At 41.1% G+C, this 22350-nt stretch overlaps 1 protein-coding gene across 1 annotated transcript in view; it reads right to left on the reverse strand.

Annotated features, from left to right (window-relative positions):
• Positions 1-9693: 9693 nt before the first annotated feature.
• LOC102371997 (protein furry homolog) overlaps positions 9694-22350 on the reverse strand; it is a gene marked incomplete at its 3' end in the record, with an annotated part of 123645 nt that continues 110988 nt past the window's right edge. Inside the window, exon 3 of the mRNA XM_025213628.1 lies at positions 9694-9747. Within this exon, the coding sequence (XP_025069413.1) occupies positions 9694-9747 (54 nt within the window). The remainder of the gene's footprint in view (positions 9748-22350) is intronic.

The following is a 22350-nucleotide window of genomic DNA, read 5'->3' on the forward strand; positions in this document are numbered from 1 at the left end:
CAAGCAGGGATTCCTCCCTCCCCTCTGCCTTACACAGACACCTCTCAGCATTAGCTAGTATACCACATGCTGGCTACGTCTATGCTGTGGGAGACGAGACAAAGGCAGACAGCACAGTAACTCAGGGCTCCTTGAAGCTAATCAACAGGTAGCTGGTAATGTCCCTCCATACCTTCCTTGGAAAAAGTTGTTTAAGAAGAGCTTGAACTAATGAGTGATCCTTTTGTTTTGATAATGGGGTGATAAATACTGTGTAAATCCCTGCTGACTCCCTTGCTGGTTGGAGGGGGGACGGGGAACCCCTCCCTAATCAGAGTGTCCTGCCAGGGCCTGACCACGTACCCCTCAGCTCAGTATTGTGGAAGGGATCGCGGGCTGCTCTAGCGCCCCCCAGCTTCTAACCTGAGCCACTGCAGGCATGTGCCTGCATTTTTTCAGTCCAGAGGGGATGTCTTTACGGTTACAAACTGATTCAGCCTGGGCAAGTTAGACTAACCTGAAAAGATTGAATCAATTCAGGTTCAGGCTTTTTGAATGTCTGTCCCTAGCCCATCTGAACCCTCATTACATGAGGGTTAATTTGTCATGCAATCGGGCACTTTTAAGGTGCTCTGCAGCTGTGCACTTCTGTCAGGGTATAGCTGTAGAATGCTTTAGGGGGCTGATCACGCAACAAATGTCACTTCTGTCAGTGCCCTTAGGGTGTTTATACATGTGATCCAGGAGTTGTGGGGGACACTTTAATTAGAGTAGCTCCAAGAGCCGCTCTAATTAAAGCACCTGGAGCGTCTCGTGTATCAACGTCCCCACACTTAAAAATGGTGGTGGGGGTGCTTTATCTAAAGCCCAAATGAACTTTAGATAAAGTGACCCCACTGCCATTTTTAAGCATGGGAACGTTGATACATGAGACGCTGGAGGCTGCTGAAGCACTGTAACTACCACGCTTCAGCAGACTCGATTACAGTGTGTTGGAGCAGCCTTGCTGCTTGTGTAAAGGTGCCCTTAGTGTCTCTTTTATGCAGTTCCCCCCCCCACCCGTGTGTTAGCTGTTCTGAAATGCATTCTCAGCTTCCTATCTCGATTCGTTATATAGTAGGGCTGTGCGAAGCTTTGGGTGTTGATTCAAGTTGGAGGAGATTTGGAGGTTGAATCTCTGAATCCAGCTCAAATTGGGAGTCCAATAAAAAGATCCAAATTGATTAGAAGCTCTCTGAATCAATTTGGAAAAGATTCAGAGAGCTCTGGAGATTTGGGCAGTCCCCACTTGCCACTGCAGGGAACTGGATTGAGACTCTGTGCCGGTAAATGGGGGCTGGGGTTGGAGGAGTGGGGAGGAGACCATGGGGGGGACCACCACCAGGCCCCACCCTCTGCCTGCTCCCCCAGCCCCACTGAGCGCCCCTGACCCCCGCCCGCTCTCCCAGTCTCATCAATGGCTGCCCTAAGCCCCAGCATCCCTGCTCTTTTGAGGAAAAAAAAGCCCCTCACTCACCGGCTGCTGCCAGGTAGGGGAGTGATCCCTCCTGCCCCGCACTGCATGGGGGGCTCTGCCATAAGCCCCCATCTGCCGGGACACTGGAGCCGGGCGGAGCAGCCATTTACAGGCTGGGAGAGCAGGCTGGGGATGGGGCCTGTTTGATCTGGAGATTTGACTGATTCAGCGGCGGCTGAATCAATTCAGAACAGTGATTCGAACACACTTAAAGGAATACTAATGAATTACTATCCCCTGAATTAGCCAAATCCGAATCCGAAGTGAATACTAGTCGCTTTGCACAGGTTTATTATATAGCAGTATAGGATCCTAACTTAGAACTGTAGATTCTAGTACAAAGGCCAGGTGCTAAGTATGGCCTAGGCCCAAGTCCCTGCCCTAAAGATTTCAGAAAATAACCATCCAAATGCAAATGCAGGACAAGAGCTCAAATAGGAGAAAAGGCTGGCACATCACCACCGAAAAACAAGGTAAATAAGCTTTGTGGAAGAAGTGACTTTAATGAAGGATACAGAGCAGGGGTGTCAAATGTATGGTCCACAGGCCAGAGGCAGCCTGCAGAGGTGTGTCATCTGGCTCATGGGGCTCTTAAGGAGACCAGGAATTCAGGGTTGTGGTGAGTGGGGATGGGTCCTGCCACCAAATTCAGGATATAGAGCCCTGCTGGGGACATGTGTTAGTGACAGGGGATGAGAGCCAATTGAATTAACTCCTGTGGCTCCCTGATGCCACTTGCTCCACTGTTGGAGGTGGGTCTGGATTTGACCTGTGAGTAACTCTGCTGTCTGGATCTGGCCCCTGAGAAGTCTAACCAGTTTCATACCCCTGATCTAGAAGAAAAGGAAGTTCTTTGCACAAGAGAAGTTGGAAAAGTAAAATATACTTTCAACATCTTCATTTTGTTTTAAAATTTGTTTTAAAACCTAATTAAGATTATATTAACTTCTGCACTGCTTATGTTCACACAACACTAGGTAACAGAAATGCATTGATCCGGAAGCTCATTCTGAAAATACCAACTCAGAACCTTTTATTTATGGTCCCATGCAGCAATATGCTGGATCCTAGAAAGGTGAAGCCAGGACACTCTGGCAGCTAATTATGAAAATGTCAACTCTGGGGCTTTTATTTATAGTCCCATGCGGGAAGCCAGATCCTAAAAAGTAGAAGATTATTCCAAATGAAGTTTCCTCCTCTCTCTAATTCTTAATTTTGATTCAAGAAATCTGTATTCTTCACTTCACAGTCTACCATCAAGATTTACTTAAAAACTGTAGATGAGTGATGCAGAAACCTCTAAAAGTTCTATTCAAATAAACATGCAAATTTTGGGCACCTATTCAAAACGTAGATGACCTATCTAGACCTAGTGGTTCTGCAACATGGAGCTGGAAATCTTGTAGGAGCCTCTTAGAATCAGGGTACCTAAAATCTGGAATCTTAAAGGAATACACACATGAAAAAGTCAAAGCAAAGTTTTCAAAACCCCTAGAAAGGATCAATTCTGTTTTGATTCTAAGTTTGGGTAAAAGTCTAATTTACTTCAAAAAGTAAGGAGAGCAGAAGTAGTAACACTGCATTAGGCCAGGCAGGGCAATGCACTAGCTATAAAGTGTGCACTAGCTAACCTAGCTTGCTCAGAGCTAGGCTAGTATCTTTACACAGATAGCACTGCAGTAGGCCATGTAGCTATACCCTATGTTAGAGATATCTAACATAGGGTAACAGAGTTCTCTGATATGGGTTTAATTAGTAGTAGTATTTTGTTTTAGACCAACTATACCTATAAATGGTCCCTAGGATGATGATTTATGAATTAATAAACAGTTCCAGCCTTGAGAGTTTTCCTGAGATCTTTAATGTTGCCAAAGTAGCATATGCATCTAGCAAGATCAGAGGCATAACCACACAGCTGGATACCCAGGGCAACTGCCATACATAGGGCAGCTTCTGGTTGCTGCTGTACTGTGCGATTGTAACCGTGTGTTTGCATCTTTTTTCCATCTCTTCACCCACCACGTTGGTGCCTGGGTTAGCTGCCCCCATCACCCTGCCTAGTTATGTTGCTGAGCAAGATAAGCCGTTGCATAACTAAGGCAGAGCAACTGGGCACCACCTTGGTGGGGGAGCGGAGACAGGACACTGTTGCACTGTTGTGGTGGCAGCTCTAACAGCTGGAAGTCACCGCTGCTCGATGCACTCTATTGCTCTGTTACATCTCTGAAGATAAGAACTATCAGGTTCTGATGCATGTACAGTATGGGGTAGCAGATAGCAGGAAAGAGAAAATAAATGCAGTCTTTTACAGCACCTTCAACTTTTTACATTTGGGCTCCTGAATCACACACAACTCTCTCTTATGAGGATTTTCAGAGCCACTTTGCTGCCTAATGAATAGAAAACATAAACAATGTACTTAATCATTTATTCTGCTTTTTAATAAGTAAGAGTTTACATCTTGTCAGATACATGGCAAGAAAATTCTACTTATAAATATTATATGAAGGCTAACACCAAGAAAGCATGGATGAGTCATTTTAAAAGAAAAATACTATGTTTTGAGAACTGAATTCTTTTCTACTAACAGTAATGCTTGTAAATAAAAATGTACATCTGACACCTAAATATCTTTGAAGGGATCATAAAATTCAACTTTAAACAGAGTCTCTTCAGTTATATCTAACTGCATATTCTCTATACTGTGCATTCATGTCATCATTCAAATTTCACTCATTGAAGAGTCAAAGTTATTCACGTCAAATATCCACACGCCATACTTTCTCTGGTAAATTTACAGTAGTGTCTTTGGTAGGGATAAAAGGTCAATATAACTTTTAAAATCTTTCTGTCACTTCTCTTTTAAAACAGGAAGGAAGGGTGGAATTTGCAAAGACCTGGCTCAGAGAACAGGAAGGGAGGAAAGTCTAGCCAGCAAGTTGGTTACTCAGCTCCTTCATTTATTGGAAGTAAATCTAGTGGTGAGATGAATTCTAGCTCTGTGCTGCTGCTGAAAGAGAGCGTACAGATGGACAAATATGTCCTTGTTGCACGTAATGATCATGTTCTTCCATCATAAATGAACTACACACTGTACTGCTTAAGGATAACAGGTCTGCACAACCACAGAGCTGTTTAAGCCTTGTGTTCATAGAACGTTAAATGAACTTTTATGTAAATGCTTCCTTAATATTTATTTTGGCATAATTTGTAAAAATAAACTGAATAAAACTTTGCTTTAGACAGTTTGCTACAACATATAATTTTCATAAAAGTCTTATTATACTATCAAAATGCAAATATAAAAAAATTATGTACTGCCAGTATATCAACAATGACTGAATGTTTTATTTACCTAAAAGTGGTAAATTTCTATGCACTTTGACAGCAACTGTATTCTCTGTTAAATCAGCTTTCAAATATATTATCAATATTTTCTAATTTAAATCTTATTTTTTGTTTTCTCTCGTACCATTTTTCATACATGTTATTGCTATTTTAATAATACAAAGTTTTCTGAATGATTATTTTAACTTGTAAACTGTCAGCTGAATTCTGCTTTAAGTCATGACATGATAATGTAAATGCAAAATAGTTTTGAAATCTGGAAATATTCTGCATTTTATACCAACAGGATTAGGTTTAGAATATGTCATATATTAGCTTCTTACATATATTTAGGATACTTGTAGCTATATAAGAATGTTTTTCCTTTAATGGCTTTTTGCATTTTATCTATTATAAAGCATGAAAACTGGGCTGGTTTTAGAGAAACTAAATGTCTGTAGTAATAATGTAACTGTAAATCCTCCCCCCTTACATTTTAAAGGCTGTACTCCCATAGGGTTCAACAGAAGCAAGAGAAACCTAACTACATTTTTTTTTCCGTGCTATAGATTGGAGGTGAAGGTAATAGGCTACATTATGTTCTTATAATTTATCACAGCAATTAAAAACTATAATTGACGGTTATGCCTTTGAGACGCATCATCCTGTTTCTATAAAGGCCATTAAAAAAAAAGAAATTAATCCCTTCACATAAAAAGGAGAAAGATGTAAAATTAGAAACAAACAGTAGCTTTATAATTGCATGGAACTCATGTTATCTTCATTGTGTTCAGTTTTAAACAATATTTTCACATGAAAATTCTATTAATTTGAAAAGTGGAAATATATATTTAAATTAAAATCAGAGTTACTAGGTTCAGTTTGTGGCCACAGTTGTGCTATCAGACACAAGCTCAGCATCCTGAATTTTGTTGCTAGGGAACTATTCTGTCACTACTTCTGGAGTGCTGATAGCTCCTTTAGTTCCCGGAAGACATTCTAAACAAAGGAACATTTTTTTTCACCTATTGCAAGTTCAGTTTTGAACCTGTCACCCTTGACTTCATCTCAACAGCTATTTTTTTCCACAGCTTTATACACACATCTATGATTAGGAGCCCCTAGCTGCTGCTCTGGCCCTATAAGCATTAACTTCTCAGCCTTCCTTTATTGTGTAGGGCTGTACAAAACAGCACTGTTTCATTTCCAGCAGAAAATAGGTGACCAGCGGAAAATAGGTGAGGCTCTGTTTCCCCGGGCACCACATGGGATAACAAGGAATAATGACCACAGATTGATTGAGAGTAGGTTCAGGCTTGATACCAGGAGGCATTACTTTATGGTTAGGGCTGCCAGGCTCTGGAATGGGCTCCCAAGGGAGGGAGTGCTCTCCTCTACCTTGGGGGTCTTCAAGAGGAGGGTGGACAGATATCTAGCTGGGGTATTATGATCCCAGCACTTGTTCCTGCCCAGGGCAGGGGGTCAGACTTGATGATCTGTTCATGTCCCTTCTGACCCTAGAAACTATGAAACTATTTCGAGTTCCGTTTCAGTGTTTCAAAGGGACAGTACTTTATTTTGCTGTTTCAAAGCACTGTTTCATTTTGTTTTGTTGAAACTTTCGCTGTTTTAATGTGTTTCGACATCTCGCCCATAGGCTATAAGGGGGAATCATGAAAATGCGTATAACTTTGTCATTTCTTGCCTGATTCAGATGAAAATTGCAGGAATTTGCAGGGAATTGCAGGGATGGTAGCCTCCATGCTCTTCAATAGCTACTTTACTACAGTTGCCTCCTCAGGAACTTCAAAAACATATCTTTTTAACTTTACATAAATAAACCAAAAATGCAGGCTGTATAGGCAACTTAGTTCTTGTGGCCACTGATGAGAGGCACCTGTTTGTCAGGACCGCAAAGATTAGTTAAGACTACGTGGCCACGTATACATGAAACGCTGGCTGCGCAGCAGCCCAATACTACTGCATAGTAGCATCATGTTGCAAAAACTGCGACATGACGCTATTGCGCAGTACTATTAGGCTATGGCACAGCAGCATCACAAAAAAGGTGTTCATCAGCGCTGGTGCATGGTAACTTAGGTTACTGTGCATTCATTCGGTACTTGTTTATACAAGTGCTAGGTAAATGTGCAGTAATGACTGCACAGTAGTGTCTTGTTTAGACGTGGCCCCTGAATTTTCTCATAAAGCTGTACTGAAGTAGAGTTAAGGAAGTTTGGGTGACCTGAACAAGGGTTTTCCATGTTTCAAATCACTATGAATTTTCTTGGGTCCTATGGGCATATTCTGACAATTATAACACTTTTGTGAGCTGTCTTTTAAAGGTTACTGGTGAAGGATTCTTTAGGCATGCTCTTTTTTGCTTCTTTACAGTATCTATAGAAGCAACCAGGCCAAGAATGTTTTTTCAAGTGATCGGTTATTCTGGCTGCCCCAATTCTGGATACCCAACCTCAGAGAGACTGATTGATTTTGAGAAAGTGTGAAGTTCCCACTCTCTGAAAATCAGGCCTGTTTGAAATGTTTCATGCTTGGCACCCAGTAGGTCAGGCATTCTGAATTATTATCCACTTTTGGAGATCTTTGGCAAGAAGGCTTTTTATTTTGATTTTTCCTGTTTGTAATTTTGCATTTTGCTTATACTTGGTGCATCTACATATGCTATTAATGCACTGTAAGTTTATTGCACACTAAAATAAGGTGTAGGAAGCTTTTCCCAAAAGCATGTCTACATGTGTGCCCGACAGGAGCAAATTTTCTCCCGACAGGAACAGTTTAGTGCAGGACTATTCCTGCCCTGATCTGCCCCCTACAGCAGCCAAGGGGAACTTCAGACTCCCCTGAGTGCCAGTCCTGGGCTGGCAGGGGGCACTGAGGTCAGATCTGGGATCCAGGGGACAGGAGGAGTTCTCCTAATCGGCCAATTGGGGCACAGGGTTGGGAGGCAACTGCCAAGGGGAGGGTACAGTTTCCCCAGCCCATGCTGCCTGGGCTTACCAGGAGCAATTTGCTCCTGGTCAGCTGTTTCTTTCTCCCAAATGTACATTACATGTTGGAATTAATTTAAAAAAAATAAACAAACACCAAATTGAAAGAGTCTGTTTTGAATCCCTTCCCCTCATAATCTTGGCTCCAATCACCCTAAATTATTTCAGGATACATAAGATATACATTTTAATAATAAAATGCAGCCCTTTAGGTCAATTGGTTAGAACATGGGTTAATACCACCAAGCTTGCAAGTTTGATTCCTGGTTGGACTGATGATTTCTTGAGGTCCCTTCCAGCCTTACTTCTCTATGAAACATCAAATGGATGCAAAAGCTAAATGCCCATTTATACAGTTTTGCAGAGCACCTTTACAACCTACTAGTTGCAGAATGCCTACTAATAAAAATCTTCAGAGATTCTGAACATGAACAGGTTTTACTAAATATGTGTGAATGACAATTTCTTAAATCATGAAGTGAATTATAATTTGCACAGATTTTCATGAGTGTAGCCCAGAGGCACACCCTTTTAGCTAAACGAACTGCCCTGCCAAACTCTAAGTCTTTACTTCAAAGCACAGGACTTTGGAGCTTTTCAAAATGATTGCAACATTTTTTAACACGGGCAAACCAATATGAAGCTTCAGTGTTAAAACTATTCAAAATAATTCAGCCCAAGATAAACTCCCAGCATGGAAATGTTCATCCTAGATATTTTAAGTTCAGAAAGGTTATAAACAACTGAAACGTTTGTCTTGTAAGAGGAAATCTCAGGCAACTATATACTTTGTTCCCAACTCTATTTATATATCCATGAAAGAAGAGGTGCAGTTCAAATTGTATAACTGTGTGTCAAAATTTATTTTTTTTGTTGTTGTTAAAGAAACCGATTATTGGCAGCAGCATTTACTTCCGATATAAGCAGCAAAAATATGATCCGATATATAAAATTATTACAGGTATTCTAAAATTTTTCCTTTCCTATTTTTGATCTAATCATGACAACACATTCACGTGCTTAACTTTAAAGTTAATGAGATAAATATAATAATACATAATACTCATAATACATAATGGTAAGTATGTACATAAGTTTTGTATGATTATAACCTCAGTGATGAAAAAGTGTAACATAATTAACTACAGAGACTGGGGACATGTCTACATGTGTAATTAATGCAATTGAATATAGTCAGGATCAATTTGAGCTGGAGTAAACTAATCCCAACATCACTGTCTACATGTACATTTAAGGTAAGCACAGTAATTTACTACACTGCCAGATACCACTTATATCTGTTGGACTATTTGGTAGCACAGCAAATTAGTCTACTGCACCCTAACTGCCACATACATGTAGATGGTGATGCTTTACTGTGCAGCAACTCAGTCTGCTGAGTAATAAAGTGTCTCATGTAGACATGTCCAGGGATTGTTAAATGTTTAATTTTAGAGCAATGTCCTCATTTGTCCTGATAAAATAGGAACTGGGGACTACCACTGGGAAATAACTCTTATATCCATGTTCTAATATTGAAACAGAACTCTCAATCTGGTATATTCCCAAAAGACAAAGTTTGTTTCTCAGAGTACAAAATAATTCAGAGGAAATAATATATGGCTATCCAATGTACTTAAAAAAAGAGGTTCTGATGATTTTGGAAAAAACAAAGTGCTTCCTAACTCCTCAGGCAAACTGATACATAGATAAAGAATTCTGAGGTCTATTACCTCAAGTTAAATGAAGGGCTTTGATTCCCCAAATGACATAGCATTATAATATTATGAAGACATAATGGTCAATTTTGGTTCTAAGAAACAGCAAGCACAAGGAATAAACATTATTCAAAACATTACTTACTTGATCAAACTGGGGATCTTCTCCTCGTTGCAGAGATTTGGTCAGCGGCTTTTCCTAAAATGAAAAATACAAGCCAAATTAGTAGGCATTTTGTTACTACTACTACTATGTTTCCATTGCTTTTTCATTCATACTATTTCCCTTTCCCAACCAACTTTAGCAAGGGGAAACGGTTTACTTCACACTCAAAAAATAAGTAATTGAATGCATGTAAACAAACAATAAAACAGCATCTTTCAGTATTTTTACTTTTAAAGAAAAATGACTGAAGTTTATTATGCTTGAATATGACCGTTGCTCATACAGAAAACAGCAAACTCTTCAGGAACTCTGAAATTTGCTCAGTTTTTCCTTCTATCCATACTGCAGTTGCTATATTTAACTTTATATATTTATCCTACCTTTGCCAGGAAACGGAGTCTGCAATGCAAAAACATTGCCATCAATGGTTCACTGCTATTCAACAGAATGTACATTTAAGACCCTTCAAGTATTTTGAGTTTCCTTTTCTATGAAGAGATAACTATGATGAAAAACCTTCTTCATAAGAAAGAATATCTTATTGACTTCAATCTTCCCGGACAGACATAAAATAATGGAAGTACATTTGCAACATCTAGGGCATGTCTACACAAGACGCTACTGCACAGTGGGTACTGTGCATTTATTTAGTACTTGTATTAGCAAGTACTAAATAAATACAGAGTATCTGGAAATCCTGTGCAGTAGTGCTGGTGAACGTCTTTTAAGTGATGCTACTGCGCAGTAGCCTAATAATATTATGCAGTAGTGTATTAGTACTGTCCATGCTGTGAAACACTACTACACAGTATTATTAGGCTACTGCACAGTCAACATCTTGTGTAGATGCGCCCCCAGTCTATTTAATTCTTGATGTGATTTTGTAGTTCCATAAAGGCTAGATAGAGTTGCTCAGTCTCATTCAGGAAAAAACTCTGCTGCATGCAGCACATCTGTTTACATTTATGATATGTATGGAAAAGTGGGTTTTCATAAAGATCACTGTAAATATTCAAGCTACAAAGATCCATAAGATACATTTTAATTTTAGTTGCAATTTGTAAGTCCATTTGTTCTCTCAAGAGGTGAATGTTTGTTCCACTCAGTTTTGGTTTTTATTATAACTAAGATTAATGTTGTTTTCTTATAGACTATTATTAATTTATTTCTGTCAGTGTCCTCAGACCCCTATATGATTCATATATGAGCAATACAGACCATATATGAGCTATCTACATGCTTTAAGGGTTGGTCTCAATTAAGCACTGGGAATTGCAGTGTATATGATTCACAACAGATTTTAAAATATGCAATTTGTCTAGGAAAAGGAGAGAGAGAAAGAGAGAGAGAGATTGTTCCTTTTAAGGACAATTAACTTTTTCTCCTATAAACTTATAACTCAGTACTCAATGGCCATCTAGCCCAGGTAGGATAATGGATTATAGATGGTGAAAACCAACTCAAAGTGAAGTATCAATATTACTGAGTTAAATTGATAAGGAAAATTATTACTGGATCACCTTGTTAAATGGTGCTTGAAACATTTTGAAATGAAAACTCTGAATTATCGCAAGCTTTTCAAACCCATTTGGCTTCAGATCCAGCATTCCCTTGGTATGAAGTAGTCCTGAGTTACATTCTTTGCTGCCAGGACTATTTCTATTGTTTTAATATTGAACACATACTCTGATCTGATAACAGGGACCAGTATGCCACTAGGCTACAGAAGCAGGCATACTCTTGCTTGTTTGCCTGCCAGTCCAATGAATATCTGGCCAGGGGCCTGGCTTCCATGGGAAGGACAGAGAGTGTCCTCACCTAGCCTTTTCTAAAGCCTAATAGTTAAGGTGCTCTCCTCTCAAGTGGGATATATGGGTTCAAATCTCATCATGATGGAGAGAAGATACAGCTTTCTTATTACCTGGGCAAGTGCTCTAACAAAGCTATTGTATAAAAGGTGGACCCCTCACCAGCTGCTCCTCTTTCAGTTAGGTGGCTATACTCAGAAGTGAGATGAGGCTTTATGAATTGGTAACAAATGGAGATACCTAATAGTTTGAATCAGGGGATTTCAGCTCCTGAAGCTGGAGCTTAGATATACCCCTGTGTTTTAGTGTTTCCTTCTGGCTACCTCTATGGGGGTCTCTGGGTTCTCAAAAGGTGCAGACAGAAGTGACAATGTTCACCTGATTTGCATCAGAAAGCAGTTGATAGCTGTGACCAAACACAAATGCACAACTTCAGACAGCTTCAGAAATGGCTGATCGGGTAAAAATCTGACCTTTCATTACATGAGGTATCAGATAAAGACATTTCAAAATGTAGTATCTTTTGCATCTAGTGTCTAAGAACCTCCAAGATAGTCGATGTTTTAAAAATGGGAGGGGAGGAAAGGGAGCAGATGGAGTTCAGTCTGGGAGTTTTCAGCTCCCCCCTGGAGGGTGGGGTGGGCATGTTGGATCCCCCTCCCCAAATGGGGGGGGGGTTCCAAATCATCTACCCCACCCTTCAGCACCAGCTGGGGAACCCCAAGAATGAGTGCCCTCCACTGCCTTTCCCCTCTCCCATTCTGAAAACAGCGAGCAATAGCAGAGACTGACCATTGCTTTGGGAACCTGGTTGTAGGCTCCCAGCCTGCAGCTAGATTCCCCCCCCACCAAACCTCCAGAACCAACAGTGAACTTCTGTTTGGTCTGGGGTAACTAACTCAGAACACTTTGCAAAAATTGTTCTGAGTTATAGCTGGGAGCTGCAGTTCTGTCTGCACCCTTAGTCACCTTTTACAGGTGCCTCTAGCTCTCCAATCTCTCTGCAGCATGCTTAATTGCCTAAACTTGCATTACTTCTTGACACTCCACAGTCTTTGCACGTATGGTATAGGGCTCCTAAGCACATTACCTGGTCCAACTAAATTACCCTCTGGGGCAAGGTCCTTATATTTAAGACATACAATGCCTATGGCTAGGGACAGAAATGACACATAAACGGGTATAGTGATCAGAAACCATTTCAAATCTGCAACACAACAGAAGTTCAACTCACATTAACTGCTTTCAAAATGGCCAAAACCAATTTAAGATAAACCTGGATGGATGCAGTATCAGACATCACTGATTTAGGTTAAATTGATTTATTGAACTTCTATCCCATATCCCCTCCAGATTCAAGTTAACTCACAGTCCCCCTGCTTCCCAGGATGCTTTGCACCTGCCCCACAACACCACCTTCACAGGGTGGGTGGGCTAGCTTTGGCCCCAGCTGTCACTGCAGCCAAGCAGGGAGGCATGCTCTAGTTGCCCCTGGCTTCTGGCCTAAGCCACTGCAGGCAGGTGGCTGCATTTCCGGAATCAAAAGTGAATGTCTGTTCACTTGCTTATTGGTTCACTCTACGCAGCTTAGACTAACCTGTGAAGACTGAATTGATTCAGCCTCAGGCTTTTTGGCTGTCTGTACTTAGCCCATGTATAGTTGCCTAATGAAGAATTCTGATTTAAGTCTTCTTTAGCTCTAGCATTTAATCCCTTTGTACCTTATTTATCATTCGTAAAATGGTAACAAGTATTTATCATTGTCATCACTTCTCCAGTCAAGGATCATCATGAGGTCTGATGGCTAGGCACCTAGCTATGGGGGCAGACCCAAAGAGTACTAGTTGAAGGGAGCAAATCAACATGATGCAGGGTGACCAGTGGAGTCCCTCAGGGCTTGGTACTTGGGCCAGAACTCTTTAACATTTCAATCAACGATCTAGGTTTGGAAGTCAGATGTGAACTGTCCAAATTTGCAGATGATACCCAATTATGTGGGAGGGCCATCACACCTGGGACAGGCTGGGAATACAGGCTGACTTGGACACACTCTCAAGGTGGGCCGACCAAAACCAGATGACCTTCAATACAGAGAAGTGCAAGGTGCTGCAGCTCGGTAGGAAGAACCCTCAGCATACTCAGACTCGGCAGTGCTACGCTCACTAGGATCACGACTGAAAGGGACTTGGGGGTTGATCACAAGATGAATGAGCCACCAATGTGATGAAGTGGCGGGCAAAGCTAACCAAACTCTGACGTGCATCCACTGATGTATCTCAAGCAAAACCAGGGAAGTCATCCTCCTGCTTTACTCAGCCCTGGTGAATCCACAGCTGGAGTACTGTGTCCAGTATCAGGCTCTCCACTTCAGGAAGGATGTGGAGAAGCTTGAGAGAGTCCAGAGGAGAATCACCCATATGATCCAAGGCCTGGAGAGAAGGCCATATGAGGAGAGGCTGGGGGGCTTGGGACTCTTCAGTCTGGAGAAGAGAAGGCTCAGGGGGAACTTGGTGGCAGCCTACAATTTCGTAAGAGGGGTACATCAGGACCTGGGAGAACATTTGTTCACCAGAGCTCCCCAAGGGATAACAAGATCTAAGGCCATAAACTCCAGGAAGGCCAATTTAGTCTGGATATAAGAAAAAAGTTCTTTACAGTATGTGCGCCCAGGGTCTGGAACAAACTCCCCCCAGATGTGGTAAAAGCACTCTGGTCTCCTTTAAAAAACAGCTGGATTTATTTCTTGCTGGGGTCACTTGATCCCAGCTAACTTCTCGCTTATGGTGGGCAGGGTGGACCCGATGATCTCATGATGTCTCTAATGTCTATAAGTCTATGAAATCTATGACTCTAATGGTGTGTTTAATCTATTTAGAGCTTTTTAGACTCAAGGCATCCCAAGAAGGACTTTGGGCACCCCTTGGAAAATGTCAGCTCTTAGTTTTATTTGTTTTTTGAGTACAGAAAAAATAAATAGAGCACTTCTCCTGTTGCAAAGACCTCCGAAAGACCACAACAGGTCAGCATGTTTTTGACACTATGGATTCCTCTTTGAAATCTCTGGGTTTCCCAAGGCACCCTAGTTGAGAATCACTGATTTAGACTGAAAGGTCATAGGGACAGAAACTGTTTCTTTCTCTTTATATATATATATATTTATATAGCATCTCACATAACAGAGCTCTAATTTCAGTTGGGCTCATTTTAAACACTAGTTTTATATTAAAAAGATTAAAATAAACACAATAACATCATCTGATTAAGTGACAGAAGCCTTTAGGATAGGGAGCATAAAGAAGTAAAAAAGAAAGCAAGTGAGGACAACACTGTTTTGAGGAAAATTCTGATCCTGTAATTCGAAAACCTATTTGAAAATATATTTGTGTTGAATTACATTTTTGTGGATATTTCCTCCAGTTCATACAATGGTAATCAGATCCAAGAAGCAGAATTAATGCTATTTTTTATTGAAGGACCTATTAGGTCACTGTAATCATCATCATCAATCATCATAAAAGATTAACTATACTAGCAGATGAAGAACTTGTCACCTAGGACAATATTAATAGCCTCAAGTACTTAGCAAATTGTCTTAGTTAAAATGCTCCCTATCATCCGATTGTTCTCAAGCCAGCAATCTTATTAGCTGGCTCATGAATACAGGAGAACAACAACAAATACTTTGTTTTTCAGCTAACAATCCATTACCTTTTGAAAAAGATTATCTTATTTAGTGATTCTTTCTTCAGGGCATTCTATGTTTCAACATAGTATGTACTTATTATTCCCATACTTCTGGTTCTTGCATCTACATTTACAAATAGTCACCATGGGAAAACCACTACTTAAAAAAAGAAGAAACAATACTAACACCTTGTGTGTTTCCTGACTGTAAGCTAGGCCAAGGAAGATCCATTTTCAGAGAACTGTACCCAGTAATTTTCTAGGAAAAGTTTGAACGATGGGCAATTTTTGCTTACTTAACAGAAAAGTAAGGAACCAACACAGGAAAGAACATAAAATATTTTAGGAGATACTGTAAATTATATGCTTTAATGTGTAGGAATTAAAAAATGTAAAGGATCCTGAGGCAGCAACTCATCTTCAAGAGAACAGAATCATAATTCACATCTTCCAAGTTCTGTGTTATGGCTTCATATTGCACAAAAGTTTACCTATTCCTTTTGAAATAATTCTACGTCACTTACCAGTGGAGGATCCACAGTACAGTAATGAAGGTTTTTAGGGCCAGCTCTAACAATGAACTTAGGAACCTACCAGTTAGGCACTGCAATACCTATCTTGCAGACCCCTGGCCCAGAAAAACAGAATCTAGAATCCTATGTTGGATACTTCGGCTCCCACTAGGGACAGACATTAAAAAAGCCTGAGCCTGAATTGATTCAATTTTTGCAGGTTTGTCTAACCTAGATAGGCTAAACTGGTTTGTACTTGCACAGAGATCCCAGAAATGCAGGCACATGCAGTGGCTCAGGCTACATCAGCCCTCCCCTCCCTTCCATAGTGCTGAGCTGGGATGGGCGTGGCCAGGCTCTGGCAGGACACACTGATTAGGAAGGGGTTCCCCCTGTCCTGAGCAGCCCAGCAGGCAGTTGATAACACAGTGTTTATCACCCCTAACTCAGTGTTTATCAGCCCATTAAGAAAACAAAACAAAAGCTTCTCTCCATTAGTTCAAGCTCTTCTTAAACAACTTTTTCCAAGGAAGGAATGGATGGACATTACCAGCTACCTGTTGATTAGCTCCAAAAAGCCATAAGCGGACACAGTCCTGTCTGCCTTTGTCCGGCCTCCCACAGCACGGACTATAGCCAGCACGTGGTATGCTAGCTTATGCCGACATGTGTCTGTGTAAGGCAAAGTAATCCCTGCTTAGCAGGGAGTAGTAAGGGGAGGAGGGGAGCAGGGGAAGCCAGGCAGATATCTGCGGTCTCTGCCAGAGCTCCAGCCAGGGAGCAGAGGGGAGGGGCCAGGTCTGCTGTGGAGCAGAGAGCCCAGCCCAGAGAGCATGCCAGAATGCTGAGGGAGTCTGGTTTAACTTAAACCAGGAAGAGGTCTGGGACAGACATTGCATAAACCAGTTTGACCCAAATTGTTTAGGTCTGATACTACATTCAACCAGTTTTATCTTAAACTGGTTTTAGCCATTTTCAAACTGGTTTATGTGCACTGAACATCTGTTCTGTTACAGGTTTAAACCAGTTTCTGATCACTTAAACCAGTTTATGTGTAATGTCTGTCCCTAGCTCTCATGTAGTTCAGGAGGCTTGAGTACCTCAAAACCAGATCTAGTAAAGTGAGCTAAAGTCAGCACAGTACTGCCTGGAGTTAGCCAATAGGGAAATGCTGAAATCTGGGGTGAATTTTAAATCCTATCTTTCTAGATGCCTTATTCAGGACTCTAAGGATGAGACTCCATCCTTTTGAGACGCAGAACCCTGAACCCTTTCCTGAATGCAGATGGACATGCCCATTCTTTCAAAGAACTGAGCTAGGCTCACTCTTCTTCAAAGTTTGTCAGAAATTAGGAGACCCATGTTCAATTCCCTCCTTGGCCTGAGAAGATTCAAATCCACATCTCCCATCTCCCAGGGAAGTGCCATAATAAGACTCAGCTATTCTGGGTGGGGGCAAATTACCTTGTGTTGAAGGAATGCCATAAGGCAGAACAAGAATTCAAAATTTATGGTGCTAGAGAGACTGAAAGGGAGAGAATGTCTTTGTAGTCTAGTTGTTAGGGTGTTCATTTAGGGTGAAAAATGTCCAGAGATCTGGTCCCTGCTCCCAAGACACTATATTTCATTCAACATAAATGACACAAATAGTCCTGGATGTAGGGCATGAGTTATCACAGCTGAGGTGCTGCTTTACATGTGCATAGCCAGAATTTTCAGAGCCTAAGGAATTGTAAGAACAAAAACTGTAGTACAAAAGAAGCAACTTCAGGGTTAGCTGAGTGGGGGTTTTCAAGATTACAACTTCGGACTTGGGTAACAAAGATCTTTTATTGAATCTGATCCTAAAAGCCTTTTTGTAGATTGTCAGACTTAAAAATTATAAAGGCTGAATCTTCTAATGACCATATGAAGAGCATAAAAAAGGACTGTCAGGAAGATGCTGTTGTGCTAAATCAAGGGGTGCTCTTAATATCATGCTAAAGATATTGGAAGTCTTAAGAAAAAAAGAAATGTCTCTCAGTCTTATCGACCTTCATTCCATTTACTGTTCCCTGCATTTATTTAGTACCAGGCTGTCTCTGTCCTGGCACACAATCTCAAAAGTATAAAGGTTTTTGCCATTAATGCTCCTTTTAATTCACTTCAATTGCTTGGTATCTTTCCACATGTCTTCTAAAAACAGTTTGTTTCCTTGTTTCTTATCTCAATTCTCACCCTAAGGTATTCTTAACTATTTAAGTCTATCTAACCATTTTTATGCCTAATTTACATGTAGATTTAATTCTTTAAATTATTTCACGTTTAATTCTATGAGGTATTTTGAGAACAGTTTTATGAAAGAAGTTACATAAAATAAAGTCGCATTGTTTTATGTTAAAGACAGACAGTTCTCAATTGCATACCCAGGACTCAACATTGGCAAAAAACAAGGTTAAAAAATATGTAATGAAATGAAATTGCCATTGAGCTGTGGATTCTATGTCAGTTTGTGTGTCCTAGAGATTAATATATTGGAAACATAAGAAAAAATAATTTTCAGCCTCAGCGTTCCTTTGTTTTTGTCCACCCAATTCAGAAATGGCAGAGAAATTCTTTCACATCAACTGTTTGCTCTGCTTGAGTCTCCAGGCTTAATACACTTAAAGAAATGTCTTCCAACTTTTGTATGAATAGGTAAGGTAAAAATGGAGCCAAGAGCTATAGCCACAAAAAATATGAATAAAGAAGGGTTTGATTCATCTGAAAAAGCCTATAGCACTCTGCACTGTGAAAACCGTCAGATAATTTTAGAGGAATAGAGTCCTCAATACTCATAGTCCCAATACTTTTGATCACTGTATTAAACATTCTTATTTCTTATTTGACATTCTGTTCTCAATTGCATATCCTGTATTCGTTCAATTCTGAAGCTCACATTGACATGAATAAGCATTAGAGATAAGAAGTATAGACCAGAGAGGAAAACTTTACCCATAACATTTAAAATTACATTTTTTAATAAAAAATTATATCCTTCATAAGCTGTCTCCTCTCCTCAGACCTACACAAAAAAACACCCAAATCCCAAAATGAATTTCCAATCTGTACTTTATTACTGTTACCTAAAATAACATATTTACTTGAATCCAAGCCAACATTTCTCCTCCATTCTGCATGGGGGGGGTGGGAAGCCATATCTTAGATTTGAGTATCAGCCTGGAGCAGGTGGTGGCTCAGCTTTGGCTTTGGACCCAGACTTGAGGCTGAAGCTGGAGCTGAGCCATTGCCTGCTCTGGCCCAGAACAACTCATTTGGTAGGGGAAGGGGCATGTGGCCAGGGGGAGTGCAGGGGAGACTGTAAGGTATGGGAAGGAACCTGCAGCTTCCCCCTGTACCTCTTGTCTCTCCATGCCCGTCCCTGCCCTACTCCACTCTATGCTTCCCTACTGCAGCCTTCTTCTCTCTCCTCCCAGCTGTAAGTGGGAAATCCTGGCTTTCTCCACTTACAAAGGAGATGTGCCCTGGAGATTGTCCAGGGCATGTGGGGAATATGTTGCCTACTGTCCCACAGAATTAGGCACTTGCCCAATGTAGGACAATGAAAGACTGTGTGTTTTGCCCAATGAAGCAGATCAGCTGTTGTGGGACGTGTCCTACCATGGCTGATCTGCTTCATTTAGCAACTTCTGTTTATACCCTAACAGATCTAAATCTGTTAACAGTGACTTAGTAAGAAATTGTGTTGATGTGCTATTGTTTCATTCATGTCCTGTAAATAAAGGAGTCTCACAAAATAACACAGAAGTAATAATATTTTATAGTTTTATATAACTGAATATTTAAATAAGATTGAGATACCTGCTTTTGCTATGTGAAAGCTGAGGTTTTTCTAAACAGGTGATTCTCTTAAATTAAAAGTTGACTACAAGAAGTACAATGAAGGAATTGGACATTCTTAGTTCACCAGTGAAAATTTCCTTAATATGCCTTCCTCCATCTCAAAACTACCCATTTTGTGAGAGGATGCCCATAAAGCAACTAAATTAGAAGAGTTTTTGAAACAAGATTAGTCTTTTATTTCTATAGAAAGGCTTCTTCCACAAAGAGCTATAATGCCCAGCAATGGTAGGCAAATAGAACTGAGGTACCATAACAGATAGAGTGGCAAAATAGAAGAACAAACAATGATGAAAATCAACCCATCCTTTTGCTTATATAGACAGACTCTCCAAGTTATGTCTGAGAGACATTAGATGAGAACAATATTAATAAACTTGCACTGCTATTCTTTGATTTTTATCTTCTGTGTGGTTAAGTATAAAATGGCAGAATGCAGGGTAGTTTTGCACCTTAGGGTGTATATACACACCTAAGTTGATTTAAAATAAGGTGACTTAACTAAGTCAACTAAAGTTAAGCCGCATCAGAGCATACACACGTACATCTCTTTGACATGTTGGCAGCCATCTTGTGAGCCCTCATACTTAGAGTCGACTTAACTAATGCAACTCAAGATAATATACCTCAAAAGTGTATTATCTTGTGCTGTATTTAAGTCAACTTTGCTTCACATACGCGTGTATACTGTGACAGTTGAGTTAAAAAAAGTTAAGTCGACTTGACTGGCAAAAAGTTAGTACAGGTGTATTCACCCTTATAGACTAAATCAGATATGCGTAAGTTTCCTCAGTAGCAGCTTGCTTCATGAGAAGCTACTGCTTATGAATCCTTAAGCATCTCTGATTTAGTTAGTTTATAAGGGTGCATACACATGTACTAACTTTTTGACAGTCAGGTTGACTTCATTTTTTAACTCTACCTTGTCTTCTGCCCAACTTCAGACTAACAACGCTAACTACCTTTTAAGAACAAAATGTCATTCTTGATAACTTCTTTCAGGCAATTTTTACCAGAACCAAATTTAGTTTAACAAATTATTTTAAAAGAAAAGAATAACTGAAGACATACAGGAAACCCTCACCATTCGTGGACTCGCCATTCGTGGTTTCGAATATTCGCAGTGAGAATATTTGAACCCACACTATCTCCCCGTGCAGGCTCTCTCCCTGCATACTCTCTCCCTGCACGCTCTCACCAGCTCTCATGCACTCTCCTTATAGCTTTGGTTAATTAACTGACTTGCCGCAACGGTAATTGAGGGAGCGCGGTGCCAATTAACGCTCATTGTGGATCATGAGCTCCTCTGAGCTTGCAGATCAATCAATCTGCCACCCTGTTCCCAGGGAAGTTTTTCTCTCAAGATTAGTCTTCAGTGGGCCCATGCAGCACACTCCTCTTCACTCTTCCCTCCCCCATTGCCAACAGAGTCGGTGGCATCTGTGGGAGCTCTATACTTGTTGCTGCTTGGCTTGCGCTGCTGCTGCCAGGCTCCTGACATATTCACAGATTTCACCATTCATGGTGATCTCTGGAACAGATCCCCCATGAATGGTGAGGGTCTCCTGTATATCATTCTAGATCAGGACAGGCAATTATTTTGGCTGGAGGCCCGCTTACCGAGCTTTGGCAAGCCATCAAGTGCCACATGGGTAGCCTCACCCCTTGACAAGTGCCCCAGCCCCTGGTTGCCATCTTGTGACTCGAAGTCCCACCCCCTAACTCCTGACCTTTGCCACCAGAAGTCCCTCCCTTTGCCCCTCCAGAAGTACTCCTTTAAGCAAGGGTTTTTACCATCCCAGAACCAGAAAAATGCCAAATTATATTCTAAAAAGCTAACACCTACAACATTAATTTCATTAAAAAAAATGTTTGTTCTGATTTACATGTGTTTGTATAGTGTACATAGAGATGATTGAACAACAGCTTAAAATTAAGTTACACTTGTATATCGTGGGGGGTGGGGTCATGGGGTGGGTATAGGTTTGTGGGGGGCTATGGGTGTGTGGGTATGTCGGGTGTGGGGGAGGGTGTGGGGTGAGGGAGCATATGTGTGTGTGTGTAGATATCTGGGGTGTGGGTGGGCATGTGGTTTGTGGGAGACTGTGTGTGGGGAGAGGGTGGCTGGCGTGTGTGAGGGGATGTGGGTGTGGGGGTCTGCATGTATGGGAGTGCGAGGGAGGGTGTGGGTGCATGCGTATGGTGGGGTGTGCGTGTGGGACTCACCTTGTGATCACGCACACATACACATACTCTGTCCCTCCCTTGCTAAACCCCCACCCACCCCCCTGCTCCTGGCCCCGGGGTACCGGCACGTGCCCTGTGCTCCTGTGGTTTGGCCATGCCGTCAGGAGCCACGTGGTGCTGGAGCAGCATGCAGGCAGAGAAGCAAGAAAATGGCTGGGGATGGGGAGGGGCTGGGATCCTGGGTCCTGCTACCCCTGGCTCCTGTCATCTTTGACAGGCAGCCAGGAGCAGATAAATATTAATTTTCTAAATTTTTCAGGGGCCCTGCAGGCCAGATAGAATGGCCTGGCAGGCCAGATCTGGCCTGCAGGCTGTATTTTGCTCACCTCTGTTCTAGATGCCTACATGAGTGGTGTAATTGAGACCCAGGCTTAAAGTGCAAAAAGAACTAAACCTGTAGTTACCAAGATAGAGATCATGACAGTTATATATGAAGATGTAACTGCATGCAGTCCCTAATTTTTCTGAATGTACAATTATCCCACATGCTGTGATTGCAAGACAGT

The sequence above is a fragment of the Alligator sinensis genome, unplaced genomic scaffold, assembly GCF_000455745.1.
Source record: "Alligator sinensis unplaced genomic scaffold, ASM45574v1 scaffold406_2, whole genome shotgun sequence".
Taxonomy (NCBI): Eukaryota; Metazoa; Chordata; order Crocodylia; family Alligatoridae; genus Alligator; species Alligator sinensis.